We start from the raw sequence: 17,655 nt of genomic DNA, 5'->3' as shown, positions 1-17,655 counted from the left end.
TCAGCCATTGTGATTGAACGAATAGTAATGCAGCTCTGAAAACACATTTTAATTTCTCTACAATTTGATCTCTCGAGGCTATTTCCTATCACTCATCAAAAATACATTGGAAATTTTAATTAGAATCAGTTCCACTTTAAATCTAAAATGAACATGCTCTGATTTTAATTATACTTCACAAGACCGTTTCCTGTTCTGCAATCATGACCACTTAATTTTCAGCTAAATGGCTTCATTCACTCATAATGCTTTTTCTTGCTAGAAAGCCTTCGCTTCCTTTCTACCCTTCAAAACTACACCCAGTCTTTGAAACTTTTTCCATAGGTCATATCCGTGAAGATTCTGCTGATTTCCAGTCTACCCTTTCCCCTGACTACCACTATTCCTTGCACAAGAATACTGTTCAATATTACCCTGTCCCTGACTACCACTATTCCTTGCACAAGAATACTGTTCAATATTACCCTGTCCCTGACTACCACTATTCCTTGCACAAGAATACTGTTCAATATTACTTGATTTTGTCACCAATATCATTTCCTTAGCTCTGCTCACAGTCTCATAGTGGAGTGAAGTGCGCTTGACATTGCTCACACTCAGTTATAGTTTGCTTGGGATATTCTGTCCATCTACCAACCGAAGTACAATGCATGTTGTACATCACAAGTATTCAACAGATGCCTATTACAGTTTATTTCTTAAGCATGAAGTTATATCTAGATCAAACTTCACAGAACCTTCAGCTTCACCAGTTTATAGAACCATGAGATGGAACAGGCTATGAAATGGTGGGCCTGCCTCTAACAGCTACCAGAGATGTATGGCAAAACGGAGTAGTTCCGGTGCAGTTGTCACGTTCAGAACCTGGACATGAATAAGCACGAAAGTAAATAGTTACTTTGGAAACAAATACATGATGAAGATAACATAGCAGTGAATAATTCTGGAATGCTTGTCTACAATAGGAGACTTAGAGGCATATTTTTTCAATATGTTAAACAGATTTGTAACATATATTAATTTTTGTTCTGACTACAATCCTATCTTTAGGACATCAAGTTGCACCAGGATGGCAATTCAGGGGAGAGGACAAGGAGAGACTCAAATTTCACTTGTTTCCTTTCTCAGTTGACATTTTCTAATAGCTTGGCGGATCCGCATATATTTAAAAACGTTTAAGTAACTGAGAAGTGTTGTTTTAACAATTGAACTGTATAGAACCTCAATTTAGCATATTAACATTTTAATATCATAAATGGAAAGATAATTAACTTAATTCTTTTTTTAAGTATCAATATCTAAGACCATTTTAAAGCATAAAAATGTTAGTAATAAGAGTTGACATTGTAAACTTATACTGATAGTTTTAGGTTTTCCTAATTATCATTTCCCTAGAATATTACACTTCACTTGGAAACAACTACATGTTGTATTCTTCCTGTTGATCTCTCAATTTAAGATTTCATTTTGGGTCTCCTGATGTTTAGAAATGAGAGATAAAATTATGTTGTTTCACTGTATTTCAATACATTTAAAAAAATCTGGTCTTCATATTCTCTAAGCTGATGTTCTGAACAGTGCGTTTCTTTGTACTATCTACTTACCGATTCACAATGGCAATTTATGATGCTCATAGTAAGTGAAAAGTAAACTATTTAATCCCTTCTAAGGTTTGGATTTTTAAAATATATTTTATAATTTCCCTGTCATAAATTTTCTATAAAAATATAACAATATTTTTATATTGATTACTGTATCAGAAATCAATAGTGAATGACTAAATACTTTTGTGGTGTTATTTTTAAAATTCAAAGATATGAATATATTTACATGAAAAATATTACAATGTTTCCATCTATGTTCTCAATATTCTCACTACCATTAAAGTTGATAAAGAAATAAAATAAAGATGAGATAATATGACTTCTTGTGAAAAAGAAAGCAGGAAGGTTGAAAATTAATGAATTGGCTAATATAATTAATGAATTAATTAATAAAATTATTTTTCATTTTGTAATTGGTTTTCATTAATGGGACTGCTCTCTAATGTTTCCTAGCTTCTAATCTCTTAACCTATTTATACATTTTCTGATCTCTATCTATTTAATAATGATATAAATATCAACATTTTTATTTTAATAGGTAATCCATTGAATGCAGGCATATCTAAACATTCTACATTGTCATTCAAAGTAACACTTTAAAATTTGGAAAATGCAGTGAATATTAAATCAGAAAGATAAAAGTTTTTATGAATAAAGTTTTACAAAATTTCTCTAGTACTCAAAGTGCCAATATAAAGCCTAATCCATTTACAGTATTTTTAATACCTCTGCTTGTCTTAGTTTTAAACATTTTTCCAGAGTAAGTGAATAGTAGTAGTAAGTAGATAATTGTTTTGAACTTTAATAATTCAATTTGAAAAGAGATAGCTCTTTTAAAAAAATGTGTATTATATTCAAAAATTGATTTACCTTTATTATTATTTCAAACTCTTTCATTTGTGTTTTATCAAGCTATAGACTGGAAATTGTCATCTAAAAGGGCATATTAACAAGTATTTTATGTGTGGTGTATTTTCAAATGTTGTATAATATATACTTGTTTAAAAATCTTTCAAAGTATTTCTAGTTTGAACTTCCCTACAAAGCATTATTTTTTGTATTTTCTAACTATAGTTTATTTTATGTTATAAAATAAATATAGAAATTAAATAATAAATCAAATATTTCAATACTAAACATAGTACATATATTCATTATATATGCTTATTAAGATTATACATTATAGAATTAAATTTCATATTTCTCAATTTGTATTACATCTATTTATATCATATATCATTTCTACTTAATGATTATTGAGACAATGTAATTTAATTAGTAATTCTGAGCTTAAAGAAGTAAATTTAATGTTCCATAATATTTAATGGTTCCTCCTCACATCTTCTTTTTAAATGGCCTTGAACTTTACTTCATGTTACTAGTAGTATTAACAAAGCAGTAATGGATGGATCTGAGCATGGACTATGTTCAAGTGGTAAACCAATAAAATCACACCCAAAATGAACTTAAGTTTGTTTTCTAATCCACCAAAACTTAATTCCAAATAAATAATTTGGCATAAGTTACAACTTTCCTATGTAAATTAGACTTAAATATATGAATATAGAATATAGCTTTTTGGTGAAGGCAAATGCATTTATCTATTATCATAGTGAGATGTGATTAATTTAATGGACTTTTATACACAGTATTACAAAAACCGATATAATAAGGATTACTATTGAAAATTGGCTTAAGACAAATTTCTCTCCTTCCTTTTCTTTCATCTTGTTTAATTACAAGTATTTTTTTATTTTAATTCCCACTAAAGTTTGCAACTGAATGCAAATGAAACTGGACTATAGACATAAAAATGTACCCTGTTGCATATAACCTAAAGTTTTTATTTCATATATGTTATTCTTGTATTTCAGTATCTCAATTTTATTAATCTTTCCAAAATTTTTTTATGTAAGTGAAATTATAATTTAGTCTCTCAATTTGAAAAGTCACCAATTGTTGATTTCTGAAGAATCAATCTGTTTAAAAAAATAATAGGCGAGTGGTAAATATCTTTGGGAAATAGTTTGTGTCACATGGGTGAACAGAAAGAGACTGTGAAGGTCAAGATATTTTTTCGCTGTTGCTTCTGCCTTGGTTACAGAATCTGTGTTTGTATGCCTGAGAATTCTCTTTAAATAACGTCTATAAAATGAACATACCAAGAATTCAAGTAACATCTTAATCTTCAATAATCCACTTTTGGCTTAATGAAAATGCAGGGATAGTTATCTGGAGGACATGACAACTTAATCTTGCCTACACCTAAAAATGTTTGTACCAGTTTTATTGCAAATATAGTAAGAAGCGTCGGTGTGGTACATGATAAAAGTGATCCTTTCAAAAAGATTGGAAACTTGGTCCTGCCTACCCCTTGGCAGGTCAAAAATCACTTGGGTTCTTTTTTTTATTTTTAACATTAGGATGTTGCTAATACTATCTTCCTTACACGATTACTGCTGATAATATTAGCTATTACATAAGAACACATTACAGAAGCTTTCACAGTGTTGGTTAGCTATTAGCTATTAATACCGATCTTGGCTCAATCATGTAAAAAGTAACAGTGTTCTCTGTTCCCTCTAGTGCAAGACGTATGCGTGTGTGTTAGAAAGCCATCTGATGGGACTCACGATCGACTTCAGCACAGGGTTTATCTGCTTTGATGCTGCAACAAAGGTAACAGGTTTGGCTCAGCTCTGAGGAACGTTCTGCAGACCTTTTAATTTAAGAATGATTGAAATAACTTTGAACTCCTGTCAGCATTTTAATTATCATATGTCAAATATAAGATTCTCAGTTCTGTTAATAAAAGTTTAGTTGTGCTTTAATCTGTTTATAGAAAACAAAAGTTTAAAATTGTAATGAAACAAATGTGTTGCCACACATTAGAACTATATAAACTGAATATATATATATTGATTATTTTTCTTTAGCAACATCTCCAATATCAAAATGGGGAAAATATATTTTTAGCTTTATAAGTAAAATGTTAGAATTATACCAGCAGAATGGGGGAATTTGAGTGTGAAGTTTCTAGCCAAAGAGTATAATCCTTGTAAATACTTAAAAAGGTCTTGTACTGTCTGACTGTGTGCCCTTTCCACAAAGGTTATGTCTCTGGCAGGTACGTGTACTGAATGATGAAGGGCACCTTCTGAGCCAGGCACATCTCAGATATCTTCAAGATACACTGACCCCTCCCCACCGCTAATCTCCTCCTAGGAACTGGCGTCACTGCTGCAGTTTCTGACTTGGGGCTCTGGTCTCCACATAAGCCATTCTTCTTCTTCCCATAGGACATAAATTCCTTAGATCCACCCCACTTTCTTCTATATCAAAGAATCAACAAACTGCCGAAACCGGTTTGGCTCAGTGGATAGAGCGTCGGCCTGTGGACTGAAGGGTCCTGGGTTCGATTCCGGTCAAGGGCATGTACCTTGGTTGCGGGCACATCCCCAGTGGGAGGTGTGCAGGAGGCAGCTGATTGATGTTTCTCTCTCATCGATGTTTCTAGCTCTCTATCCCTCTCCCTTCCTCTCTGTAAAATATCAATAAAATATATTTAAAAAAAAAAAGAATCAACAAACTGATGCATTCCTTCTCACTCATTTTAAGGACTAAGGGCCATCCTCTACTGATAAGAAAATTACCAATAATATATCACAATGAGGTATAATGAGTTTACATAAAATGAATTTATGATAATGAGATACAATGAACTTACATAAAATGAACTTATATGATATATAACAATGAGGTATAACAAATTTACATAAAGTGCCATTCACTTGTTATCTATTTATTAATTAAACATTTATTATTTTTCAAGGTGAGGTCAGCCACCCCCTGTGCCCTGCCCCAGGCCAACCAGAATGAGCTGCAAACTAATCTGTAGATGGCTGCTATTTATGTTGTCTTGGAAGCGCCCGGGAGAGGCCACGCTGCAAACTAAGTCCAGCTGCAGCTAGTGCGGGGCCTGGGGCCACCAAGTGAAGGGTCTGGGGCACTCTGAGGCCACGTGCTGCTTGTTTGATAAATTTTAGAGAAGTCCGAAACATGAGCCAAGAGAGGCCATTTGTAGGAACTTAGGATTATTTTATTTTATATTTTTTAAAGTGTGAATTTTTAATATTTATTTTGAGTGGATTCTGAAGATACAAATGCTTACAGAATTTTAAAGTTTTCTTGATTGTTGTAATACATTTTTTTTTCATTCCTTTGTTTTTTTTTTGTTTTTTTTTTTACATTTTTTTAATTGTTTGAAGTATTAAAAATAGTAGTACATATGTCTCTTTTTTTCCCCCATTGACCTCCCCCCACCCTCCCCTTCTCCCAAGTACATGCCTTTACCTGCCCCCCCCCCCCAGTGTCTTTTATCCATTGGTTATGCTTATATGCATGCGTACAAGTCCTTCGGTTGATCTCTTACAGCCCCCCTCCCCCCCAAAACCTCCTCTGCCTTCCCACTGCAGTTTGACAGTCTGTTCAATGCTTCTTTGCTTCTGTATCTATTTTTCCCCCTTTTCTTTCCTTTAAAGAATCTTGCCTCTGCAGACTAGGAATAAACATATAATAACAAAAAATGTTTGAGTCCCAATTTCAATGTCCAACAGTTCTGAGTCCCCGTTTCAATGTCAAACAGTTCCTTATGTGTACATGTCAGCAATGATATCTGGATGGTGGGCACATGGTGGCAATGCAGGTCCAACCCTCTCTGGTTTGGTCCTAGGCACGCTGCTGCGTCACACAGCTTCTGACTGCTAGCGTGGCAAGGCGTCGTCAGCGTCTTCCATCTCTGGCCTGTTTCTCCTCTGGTCTTCGTGGTTGGAGCAGACCTGTCAATTCCTCTCTGTTGCAGGAATCCACATGGTCTTGGAGTTGTTTTCTGAAAATATACAAACATATTCTCGACCAAAAGTTAATAAAGGAATCTTTTCTATATAATTGATTTGGGATCATTTTTATTTTTGCCCAAACGATTTTCCTTTGTCTTATTTAGATACCATGTGTGTTTTTCATAGGTGTCTTGCTGTTAGCATTACAAATAGAAATTAATTTTGTAAAGTAAAAATTTTCTAGATGTAATTTACTTACAGGATATTTTTCCTTACATGATATTACCCTACTATCCCCCCTTTTTTGATTAATGGAGGCTTTTGTAAATTTTATAATGCAGTCTTGATAACTTTAAATTTTAACTTTTTGCACAAAAATATGACTGCTTTAGTTTCATTGCATGTTCAGGAATTTTACCATGAGATGAACTACCAATAGAAATGTTAGTTAACACTTTAGGAACAGCTTTTTGTCCAGTACAATTAAATTTTCTTAAATATTCACTTATTTGAATTAGCTTATTTAAATTAATCTGAAAACTTGATTATTATTTTACTGTCAAATTTAATACTCTACCAACAATTTTAGTTTACCCTGTAAATATTAGTGGAAAGGATTATTTGCATTCTGTTGTAATACATTTTAATATAAAACTTCCCATTTTAAGCCATAATTAATGGTACATTCAGTGACATTAATTTGCACTATCTGTTTCCAAAACTTTCCATCACTCCAAACAGAAACTCTTTAAGTCATTAAGCAATAACTTCTATTTTCCTTAACCCTGCAGAATAGGAAAACAAAAACAGCCAGGATCCAACCACATGCTGTCTAACAGAGGCTGACTTTATATCTAAAGAAAGAGACAAATGGGTTGGAAAGAAGAAGATGTAAAAATATATGCCATACAAATTGAACTGTAAGAGAGCTGGGTGACCTGCGTATGTTTCTTTTTTTTCCCTTTAGGCTGTACTTTGGAGGTATAAGTTTTCTCACCTTAAAGGCTCTTCAGATGATGGCAAGAGCAAAATCAAATTTTTGTTTCAGAATCCAGATACTAAACAGATTGAAGCAAAGGTAAGCCCAAGTTCATCATCTAAACCATCTCTAACTACATTAATGCCGTTAAGAAGCAAAGGAGAGAAAACTTAGAAGAATCAAAAGGCAGAAGCATACATTCCCTGTTTACCTTGGACTGTACCTTATGGCCAAAAGAAAAAAAAAATAATGGTTAATTTTCACTGAAATAAATTACACTCAACAATTATATTTCTTACTTTTAATTCCTTATGGACTTTATTTATATCACACTATAGTAACATTCTAGGAACTAAAAAAATCACTCTTTTGTAGTTTCATACACTAAATAATAATGTAAAATGCTTAAAAGTTTCTGACTCTTTTATCATTATTTATTCCATTTTTGAATATGAATAAAAATCCTTAAAGAATATTATTTTATGTCAACTCATATTTTCTCATGTTATATATTAAAATGCATGCATGAATGATTTTTTTGCTTTTCTTCATGCAAACTTTTAGTATTTTTAACTATATTAACTATGCTGTTTTTAACTCATCAAAAAGATTCACTACTTTATTTTTTAGGAATACATATATTTTAAGTATTCAAATTTTGAATGATTTCCATTACTTTACTATGGAATTCACAATAGCAATGTTTGGGTTGGAATGAATTATAAATATAGTATCCCATTGTGGGAGAAGGGGTAAATAATAAATACCAAAGTGAAGATTTATCTGTTATCTGTGGGCTTGCCACTCAGTGACTGTATTATGATGAGGTGCATTCTCTTGATACCTACTTTGTAAAGAGTTGTTTTGTTTTTTTTTTTTATCATAAATGGATGTTGAATTTTGTCAAATTCTTTTTATGCATATATTGAGATGATTGTGAACTTTATCCTTATTTCGCTTCGCATAATGTTCTCAGGGTCCATCCATTTTGTTGTAAATGACGCTTGCATCCTTTCTTACGGCTGAGTAGTATTCCATTGCGTATTAGTCCCACATCTTCTTTATCCAGTCTTCTACTGCAGGGCACTGGGGTTGTTTCCATGCTTTGGCCACCGTGAGTAATGCTGCAATGAACACAGGGGTGCATATATCTTTGCGTAGAAATGATTTCGAGTTTTTCAGGCATATACCCAGGAGTGGAGTTGCTGGGTTGAATGATAGCTCTATTCTTAATTTTTTGAAGAATTTCCAGACTGCTTTCCATAGTGGTTATACCGGTCTACATTCCCACTAGCAGTGAATAACTTTAAACAACCAAGTACAACAATTAAAATTACATACATGTAAAATTCATGAAATGCATTATTTTTTGAAACAGAGCCATGTGGCTCTTAATGTCATGACCACTCAGATCCCTTTTCTTTCAGTAATTCATATTCAGTGTCCTACGGCAATGATTAACTTATTCTAAAAAAGTAGTAAAAAATGTTTTCTAAAATCATTCCAATCCAAATTTATCATTTGGAGTATGTACAAAGAAATAAAAGTACTTTTAAAGTACTCTCGTGGTTCTCTTTCGTTAAATTTTATCAAGAATAAAATTTTAATCAGGCCAAATATATTTTTATGCAGCATTTATCAATACTGAAATGACTTGAATGAATGATAGTATGCTTACTCCCTTCATACTAGATCACCATGTCTTTATAGTAAATCTGCAATATATATTAATGTTACATATTGAACAAAAATTGAACAGTTAGAGTTGCCATGTATTAGATATAACTGGTGATAGTTAAGTTTATTGCACTTGAAAAAAATGTCTATTATCTACTTGTATGGTTTATTATGACATTTTTAAGTAAACTTTTTATTTTTATTCCATCGGACCCATGTCTCTTCTCTTTCCAGGAGCTGGAGTTTTCGAATCTGTTTGCCGTTCTTCACTGCATTCACTCATTCTTTGCGGCCAAAGTAGCTTGTCTGGATCCTCTCTTCCTGGGCCATCAGGCTACTGCCTCTGCTGCAGCCAGTTCTGCTACCATGAGCAGCAAAGCAAAGTACACGACCTGACACCCTGAGCTCTGGATGATTGCCGCTTACCAGGACTATATAAATAGGTGAACAGCTCCATCATTTTAGACCTTGGAGAGACAATAATATCATCAAGTCAAATGGAAATTTCAGCAGGAAAAAAATTAATAAAAGGGATCGCGGAAGCATTTCTATTTTGGAAGGCCTCAGTGAATCGTCCTAAATGAACAAAACAGCTCGTTCTTTCACTCGGCTGGTTTGTAACCAGTGTACCGCTTTCATCAGAAGTGGAGAGAAAAGAAGGAACGATTTGAATTATGTAAGTAATGTAAAAATTGTAAATTCTCTATAAATAAAATAAAAATACCGATTAAAGGGTTACTCCTGTATTTTAGGATATTTTGTATACAGAATACATGTTGGTTCAGATCATGATCGAATGCCCTATGATTACACCGTGAGTGACCGAAAGGAGGCAAAAAACATATGGCAGCAAGGATACTAGCATGCTGGGGGGCGGGGAGGGGGATCCCATCAAAGGAAAAACCACACACTTTAATTTGCTGATGTGGATTTCTCCTTGTGTTATCATTTCATGATTTGGCACTGGCACTCCATTTTCATCTTATTGTAAAATGTTTTTAAGAATTGCAAAAAGCTAGTAACATTGACCTTTAATAGACGCATTGTGAAATGAACCATTTCCTCCTTGGAGCACTTATACCAAAAGTGTTATTCACGGCCAGTGGCAATCAAATATGCCAAAATGTGTTAATTTAATTATGAATGAAGGCAACATTCCTGAACATCTTCTTTTGTCTTTCACGTAAGGAGATTTATATTTTACCTCATGGAATTTATTTTCCAATTAAAGTTTCCTAAACTTTCAGTGACCCCAAAGTTTTCTAGAAAAAAATAATATGAACAACTGTGGTGTAAGGAACAATTCTTGTAATCCTAATCCTAGCTAATCGTAAGCTAAAATGTTTCTAGAAAGCAGTCTCAAAGCTATTACTCATGTTCATTAAATATTTTTTTCCCATTTTTAGTAACATTTAATGATAAAGTAAGATCTGAAAATTAAAAAATTTAAACTTCTATCTTACCATGTCATAACAAGTTATTATAGAATTCTAAACAATGTGGATTCTTTCAGGTATATTTTCTTGGGAATATAGATATGAAGAGGCTGGAAATTTGAAATCACTGTGGCGGGGGGTGGGGGGCACAGTAATTCATGACTCAGATTTTAGATCTTACATAACAATTTGCATCATGTGGAAAACATTTTCTACCCTTCGCTGCAGCTATACCAAGATCTGCCTTTCAACAACCAGCTGACCATTCAAAAAGGAAAATACGCTTTTTAAAATTCACACCAATGTCCCCAACTAAATCAAAATTGGATTATTTCTACATGAAAATGACCAAGGATCTAATAAGGGGGTTTGATTTATTTCTTAAATAAGAGAAAAATACCACTCAAGAGGGGAAAATAATTTGTAAAAAGGCACTACCATTATAATTAAAAATTTAATATCCAACTATTTCTATCATCATAGATTTTTAATTTACTTTTCATCTGATCAATTCTGAATCACATTAAACATTTTTTTTAAACGGTAAGTTTCATAATTATACATGGGCAAGTGTTAAGTTGGGCCTACGACACATTATTAAGAGAACTGTGGGAAATTCAACAATAATTAATATAATTTATCTTGACCACATAACTAAGTATCTATCCATAATGAGGGTAATGCTGTGGAAATACGACTCATTACTTATCGATCAGACCCAACAGTCATTCAAAATAAGAAGCCCAGCAAAGACAGGCCTTACTGGGTACCACTGAACGTATGGAGAAAACAGGAAGGCATCTACCTTAGAGGGCGGTGGAGCAGCAGAGAGCAGCCAGTTCATTACAGAATCTTGACCGCTAACGAGATGTCCCCTTGGGGTAACATCGGCATGGCATCAGTGTGATAATCTAGTCGAATGGAAATACGAAATGGGCAAGGTAGCTAAAAGAGAAACGTGTAAAACTTTACGTCAGGGTAATGGAATTATTGAAAAATGAACGTTAGATTTGTAAAAGCTCCATTTGAAATATACAAAAGGCAGTTTATTTAAATGCCTTTTTTGTTACGCCATAAAATGGTTCTAGCCTGTGCTTATGTGTATGATGAAGGAAAAGGTGCACCATGAGATATGTATGGGTGTATATCTCCTCGTGCCACAAACACACACAAAGATACAAACACACATATATGTATATACATATGTATATATAATGAAATGTTAACCACAGATTATATGAAGAATATTTCAAATACATATACCTAATATCTTTAAATCTGCATTGTAAATTGTAACTTGAATTAAAATTTATGATAATACTGCATTTATTTTTGATACTATTGATAAAAAGGCCTAAATTACTACGTTACATAATTGGTGGAGCAGCCGCCTATTAAAAATATTATTCTACTTTTCATTTGTTAGCAAGTAGTATGTAACATTTTCTTTTACAATGCAAATATTAGCCACTATCATTCGTTATAACTTGTATTACTGAATGAGAGAGCTTAAATATGAAAAACACTAAGATAAACCTCAACTTCTCATGTAATTTAGTTTTAGAAGCATTGGAAATATTCACATTAAAACCTAGTTTATACTAGAGAACATTTTGACAGCAGAATGTTTAATTTTGTGTTAACCCCTCCAGTGCCTTGGTATATGTGTGTGAGCACATGATGCATGTATACATATGTTTATATGTATACATGTGTATGTATATATACACACTTTTAAAGGGTTCATTATAGTTGTACATAGTGCAAGCTCAAAGAGAATATTGTATTACAGGTACTAAGGTCAGATAAGGGAGTTCAAGTATTTCCAAATTTGCTAACTACTATAATAATGTACTTTGCCTGATTAAAAAAACCCCAATTAATTTAAGCTGAAGTAAATGAAAGCAGGGGCATTTCATACATCATCCAACACTATTTTTAAGGGAGAATAATCAACTAGTAATTTATTGCCCATTTTCCAGGCTTATACCAACTTATAGTTTGAAAGCCTTTGCTCACAGAACTGTCATCTAGCAAGTAGAAAAGTAATTACTTGAAAATAAATGTCAAGTCCATAATAACCATGTAAGCAGAGAAAGCATTAATTTGTACATCGACATTTCCCTCACTGATGACAAGGCTTGCTCATACACTTTGTCTACTTTGAATGCTGGATTTGAGAAAAGCTTGATTTGTTATTGTGAAAAGTACTGATTTAAGAATTTAGAATTACTGCTAGACATCAGCAGTGTGGAGAACTTTATAAGCACAATGACAATCTTGTGCTTTACTTTTTTTTAAGGTAAGTGTAGATGTTCTGATATTAAAAACAAGTAGTCTGCCACTCTTACCACTTCTATACTCATGAGCTCTCCTTAAAGAATCACTTTGTCACTCTAAAACTGTGATTTATGATTTATTCTTATTCCTTCATACTTTACAATTATAACTCACTTTTTTGCACATTGGAAGTTACTTTGGAAGATAAATAAAATGTTGTAAATGTTATATATTTTATACATATGAAAATAAAAGGAAATACAAGAAATATGAAATGTAAATATATTTATTTCATTTTTTATTGTTTTGGTGGATGTTTGTAAATATAAATTAATATCTGTGGCAATAACTTGTCACCTTGTTCTTTAAGTTTATTAATGTAATACTAATAAAACTGTATCTTTTTTATTGGAGCATACGAAAAAATAAAAACAAATACTATTTACTACATGTATCTTTTCACTTCTTGGGCTAGACTTGCATGATTTACACACGTGAAGAGCAGGATCCTGAGAGACAGAGCTGCAATGAACAGGAACAGATGTGAGCTGTCTGCCTTGGGGGCTGACCTCTTGGGACATGACCTGTTCTGGCTCATCAATATTTATGAAGATAAACTATCTGACCTCTAGTCTAGAGATCGAAGAAAGTTGTTATTTGACCAATTACTAAAACAACCAGAGTTACAACTTTGGAAAGCATGACAACGTTGATACCCTCACCATGGTCCATTATAAGCTGAGTCTATATTGAGAAGACTGGCCTGACAGGGCACCATGATCTGGTCATTGGTAACTGAGAAGCGCTCATCACTTCATGTCATACAAGGCCACAGCTGTCTTTAATTACAGTTCTATCAAATATTGATCACATAAATCATTTGAAAACAAGTCAGATCTATATTATTTCAGTAAGCAAATGAACATCTCTCATTTTTTTATGTTTTCTATTGAAAAAAATTTGAAGAGTATATGCTCATCATAGGTAATTTAAGCACTTAAGAATACAAGACAAAACAAAAAAAATATAGATATTATATTAAATCTCCTAACCACAAAATTATGCACTATTAATTTTAGGTAAATGTCATCGTACACATGTCTATGTTTAAATAGAGATAAAAAATTAGTTTGTATACAAGCACGTGGATTTAAATGCTTGTGAAAATATATTCCCACAAAAATACAATATAAAATAAATAGATAACTATGCTTGGGAGGGGGTATATAGGAATAAGAATTGCAAAATATGGATTTTTAAAAAGTTAACTACATACAGTTGGCCCTTGACTAATGTGAGGGTTGGGGATATTGACTCATGTTGAAAATCTCCATATAAATTTTGACTTCCCAAAATCATAATTATAGCCATTCCTTGGTATCTGTGGGGAGGGTTAGTTTCAGGATCCCTGTGAATACCAAAACTCACTGATGCTCAAGTCCTTTATATAAAACTAGAGGCCCAGTGCATGGATTCGTGCTCCGGTGGGGTCCCTCGGAGATCGGGCTGAAACCAGCTCTCTGACATCCCCCAGGGGGTCTGAGATTGAGAGAGGGCACAGGCCAGGCCGAGGGACCCCACTGGTGCATGATCAGGGTGGGAGGGCTCCAGGGTGTGTATGGCCCTTCTCACTCAGTCCCGATCAGCTGGACCCCAGCAGCAAGCTAATCTATTGGTTGGAGCGTCTGCCCCCTGGTGGTCAGTGCACGTCATATTGACTGGTCGACTGGTAGAACGAACCGTCAGACACTTAGCATATTAGGCTTTTATCTATAGGATGGTGTAGAAAAAAATGCATAGAGTCAGCTCTCAGCATCCACAGATGCCCAAGCTCAGATCAAAAATATTATTTTCGATCTGCGATTGGTTGAATGTGAGAATGCAGAAGCTGAGGATAAGAAGGCCGACTATATAGTTATTGGGAAAAAAAATCTGTATATGAAGTGCACCTGTGTGATTCAAACCCGTATTTTCCAAGTCAACTATATTAACAAAGAGTGGAATTATGTGTATATTTTAAATGGATCATGACCTCAAAATATTCTTTTATTAATTTTTAAGATAAGTTAATTTTATCTTATTAATTTATCTTAATTTTTAAGCTAAATTTTAGATACTAAAAGTCAATCTCTTCAGCATAGTTTTGACAAGTGTATATGATTGTGTACCACCAAGATCAAAATATGGTCAGTTCAGGTTCACCAGTAAGTTATTGGTGCCACTTGTAGACAGTCCTCTTCTAATCTCAAATTCCTTCAACTATTCATCTGTTTTCTGTACCCATAGCTTTCCATTTTCAAAACTGAAATGAACGATATCTTTTGAGATTATTCCCTCCCTTTTGTGGGATAAGCTCTCCCCATAAAGTCTATGTTCTTTCAAGAGGAATACCAATTCTAATCCCTGTCCTTGTGACAGGCCATGACACAACCAAGTTCTGAAACCTGGAAAAGCAAGCCTGTCCCTCCTTCACACTTACAATCTGGCTTCTGTCCCCCTCCCGCTGCTGAAGCTGCTTTGGCTCAGCCATCCACCATCCTGATTGCCAGGCTGTCTTTCATTGTCCAGGCTGGGCTCCGCCGCACCTGGGCCACACCTCCCCCCGGGAAACATCCCGCACCTCTCCCTGGCTTGGCCTTCTCAGACCATTTTCTTTCTTCCTGTCATTGGTGGGCTCCTTTCCTCCCTTTCAGTCGTGTGTTCCTGGAGATGCTGTTCTGATCCTGCTCCTTTCGCCCTGCATCCTCCTGGTACACACTCTCCAGGAGCGCCGAGCATCCCAGATCCGGAGCTCTAGGTCCCTACAGCTGCCTGCGGGACATCTTCAACGGCGTCCCCAGGGGAAGCCCACGTGAACATGTCCCAGTTGGCATTCATTACCTCCTAATCTAATATTCCTGGAAGTTGGTTTGATTGAAGGATGACTCCCAAATATCACACCCTGGACAAAGGGTGTCAACCACCAGAGGCTTTTACCTCTCCTCCCTGTCCTCTCACCCACGCTTTGCGCTTGCGCTTCATGCACACTCAGCTGGCCTTGCGAACAGCCTCTCCCAGCTCCTCTCATAGAAACGCACTGGCTGCATCCTGAGGCCGCAGAGGCTGTGCGGTGGTAGGCCCTCAAGACGGGGGACATCGCTGAAATAGTCCCCCCTGGTTATGAAGCAGGTGTCAATAGGAAATGCATTTCAGTCCCATTTCTCTCCTTGACAGATCAACAACTGAAGAAGGTGTGAGTGCGTATGTAGTTCAGCTGGGCCCCCTCCGGCTTTGCTTCAATCGGGCCAAATGAGGGAGACGTTTACCGAGTTCAAGCCTTTTCACTACTGTTCAGCCATCAGTCAAAGCCAGCAAGTTGTCAGTTATAAAAAAGTTATGAAAAATTCTGTTTCAAGGTAAAAGTAACCCCTGGGGGTTAAATTAAAGGAAAAAGGAAATCTAGCTGCAATAGAAATTGGAGAGAGCTAAAAGAATCCTATTTTCTTCTTGAATAAGATGAAATTTTTATCAGCTGGATCCATTTTTTTTTTTTCATGACTGAGGTTAAATCAATTTCCCATTTCCTGCCACTGGCTTTTTGCTCTAGTTTTGTATTATTTAGAGGGCAAAGCAAGGTTTGTACATAAGGGAAGTGCCTTTAAATCAAATATTTAAAACTTCACACTCTACATACTTTTGAATTTAAAACAAGGAAAATTATAACAATATTACTCATTAATATTTACCAATCACTTTGGCCATTTGTAGTGTTAAATTTATGTTATTGACATTGTTTTCACTGTTATAGTGACAATACATATATTTTTAAGTATGGTTTAACAAATCTCTGATTCTCCTGAAATTTAGCCACATTCTATTTGTCTTACCTTAATGTGTTTAGTTGTGGTCCTTCGTGATATTGCTTACCTGAAAATGTAATCCTATTCAAGGATTTTTGGTCCATAAGAAGTAGGGGACCAATTTTTATAGACTTTATATATATTTCTCAGCTTTTATACCAACTCTCTAATAGAGGTCACAAACTCAAAGTCCTGGGCCTTTCACTTTTAAAAATTTAATAAGCTACTAGTATTTAAAAGGTAGAAAATTTTAGTTTTTATATCCATCGTTTATTGAAAATTTTGGCACGTTATTAACAAGCCCAAATTTCCACAGGACAGCAATCAGCTGAGGAGCTGGCTGGCCCATCACGCTGCCACACCTCCCTCTCCTCCTGGTCCCTCAGCTGCCAAGCCCCTGGTCCGTTGTCCATCATCCCATTTACACAGCAATACGTCTTCCATCCACCCTAGTTTCCTCAAATTACTTACCAGCCAGTTTCCTGTAGGTATTTGAGTTTATAGCTCCTGTCCTTAGTGATAAACATAATCTACACTAATAATAGAGAAAGATGCAAAATGACCATGCCTCCGTGATGCCCACCAGCCAACCAGGAGTGAGCATGCAAATTAACCCAACAAAGATGGTGGGTTAATTTGCATACACAGGCGCAGAGTGAAGACTGAAGGCTCCGGCCTGTGCGAAGACTAAAGACTGAAGACTGAAGATGACTGAAGACTGAAGACTGAAGCGGCTTGGCTTCTCCACTGTGGCCGGAGCAAAGGCTTGGGTCCCGGGTGCCGGCAGCCAGGGGAAGGAAGGCCTATTGCACGAATCTTTGTGCAACGGGCCTCTAGTAATTAATAAGAGTGAACACTTCCATAGACACTTTCTAAGCTCTTAACATGCATTAACTCATTTAATCCCAGAATAACCCTGGAGGGTGAACACTAACAGCATCCAATTTTACAGATAGGAAACTGATACACCAAGAAGTTGAGAACTCACCCCAGACAGCACAC

General features: G+C 35.0%; 1 protein-coding gene across 8 annotated transcripts in view; it reads left to right on the top strand.

Annotated features, from left to right (window-relative positions):
* Positions 1-9,835, top strand: part of SNTG1 (syntrophin gamma 1) — a 121,275-nt gene extending 111,440 nt beyond the window's left edge. For 5 of the 8 annotated variants that reach the window (XM_080647252.1, XM_080647248.1, XM_080647247.1 and 2 more), the window contains 3 exons: positions 4,191-4,283; positions 7,410-7,520; positions 9,333-9,827. In XM_080647252.1, coding sequence (XP_080503378.1) covers positions 4,191-4,283; positions 7,410-7,520; positions 9,333-9,494 — 366 coding nt within the window. In that variant the 3' untranslated portion in view covers positions 9,495-9,827. Of the gene's footprint in view, positions 1-4,190; positions 4,284-4,715; positions 4,794-7,409; positions 7,521-9,332 lie in introns of those variants that run through there. The other 3 variants (XM_080647249.1, XM_080647253.1, XM_080647254.1) reach the window with 3 other exon arrangements.
* Positions 9,836-17,655: the final 7,820 nt, after the last annotated feature.

Source organism: Plecotus auritus (genome assembly GCF_963455305.1).
Source record: "Plecotus auritus genome assembly, chromosome: 11".
Taxonomy (NCBI): domain Eukaryota; kingdom Metazoa; phylum Chordata; class Mammalia; order Chiroptera; family Vespertilionidae; genus Plecotus; species Plecotus auritus.
The sequence above is the reverse complement of the archived record's forward strand: the minus strand, read 5'-3'. Positions and strand labels throughout refer to the sequence as shown.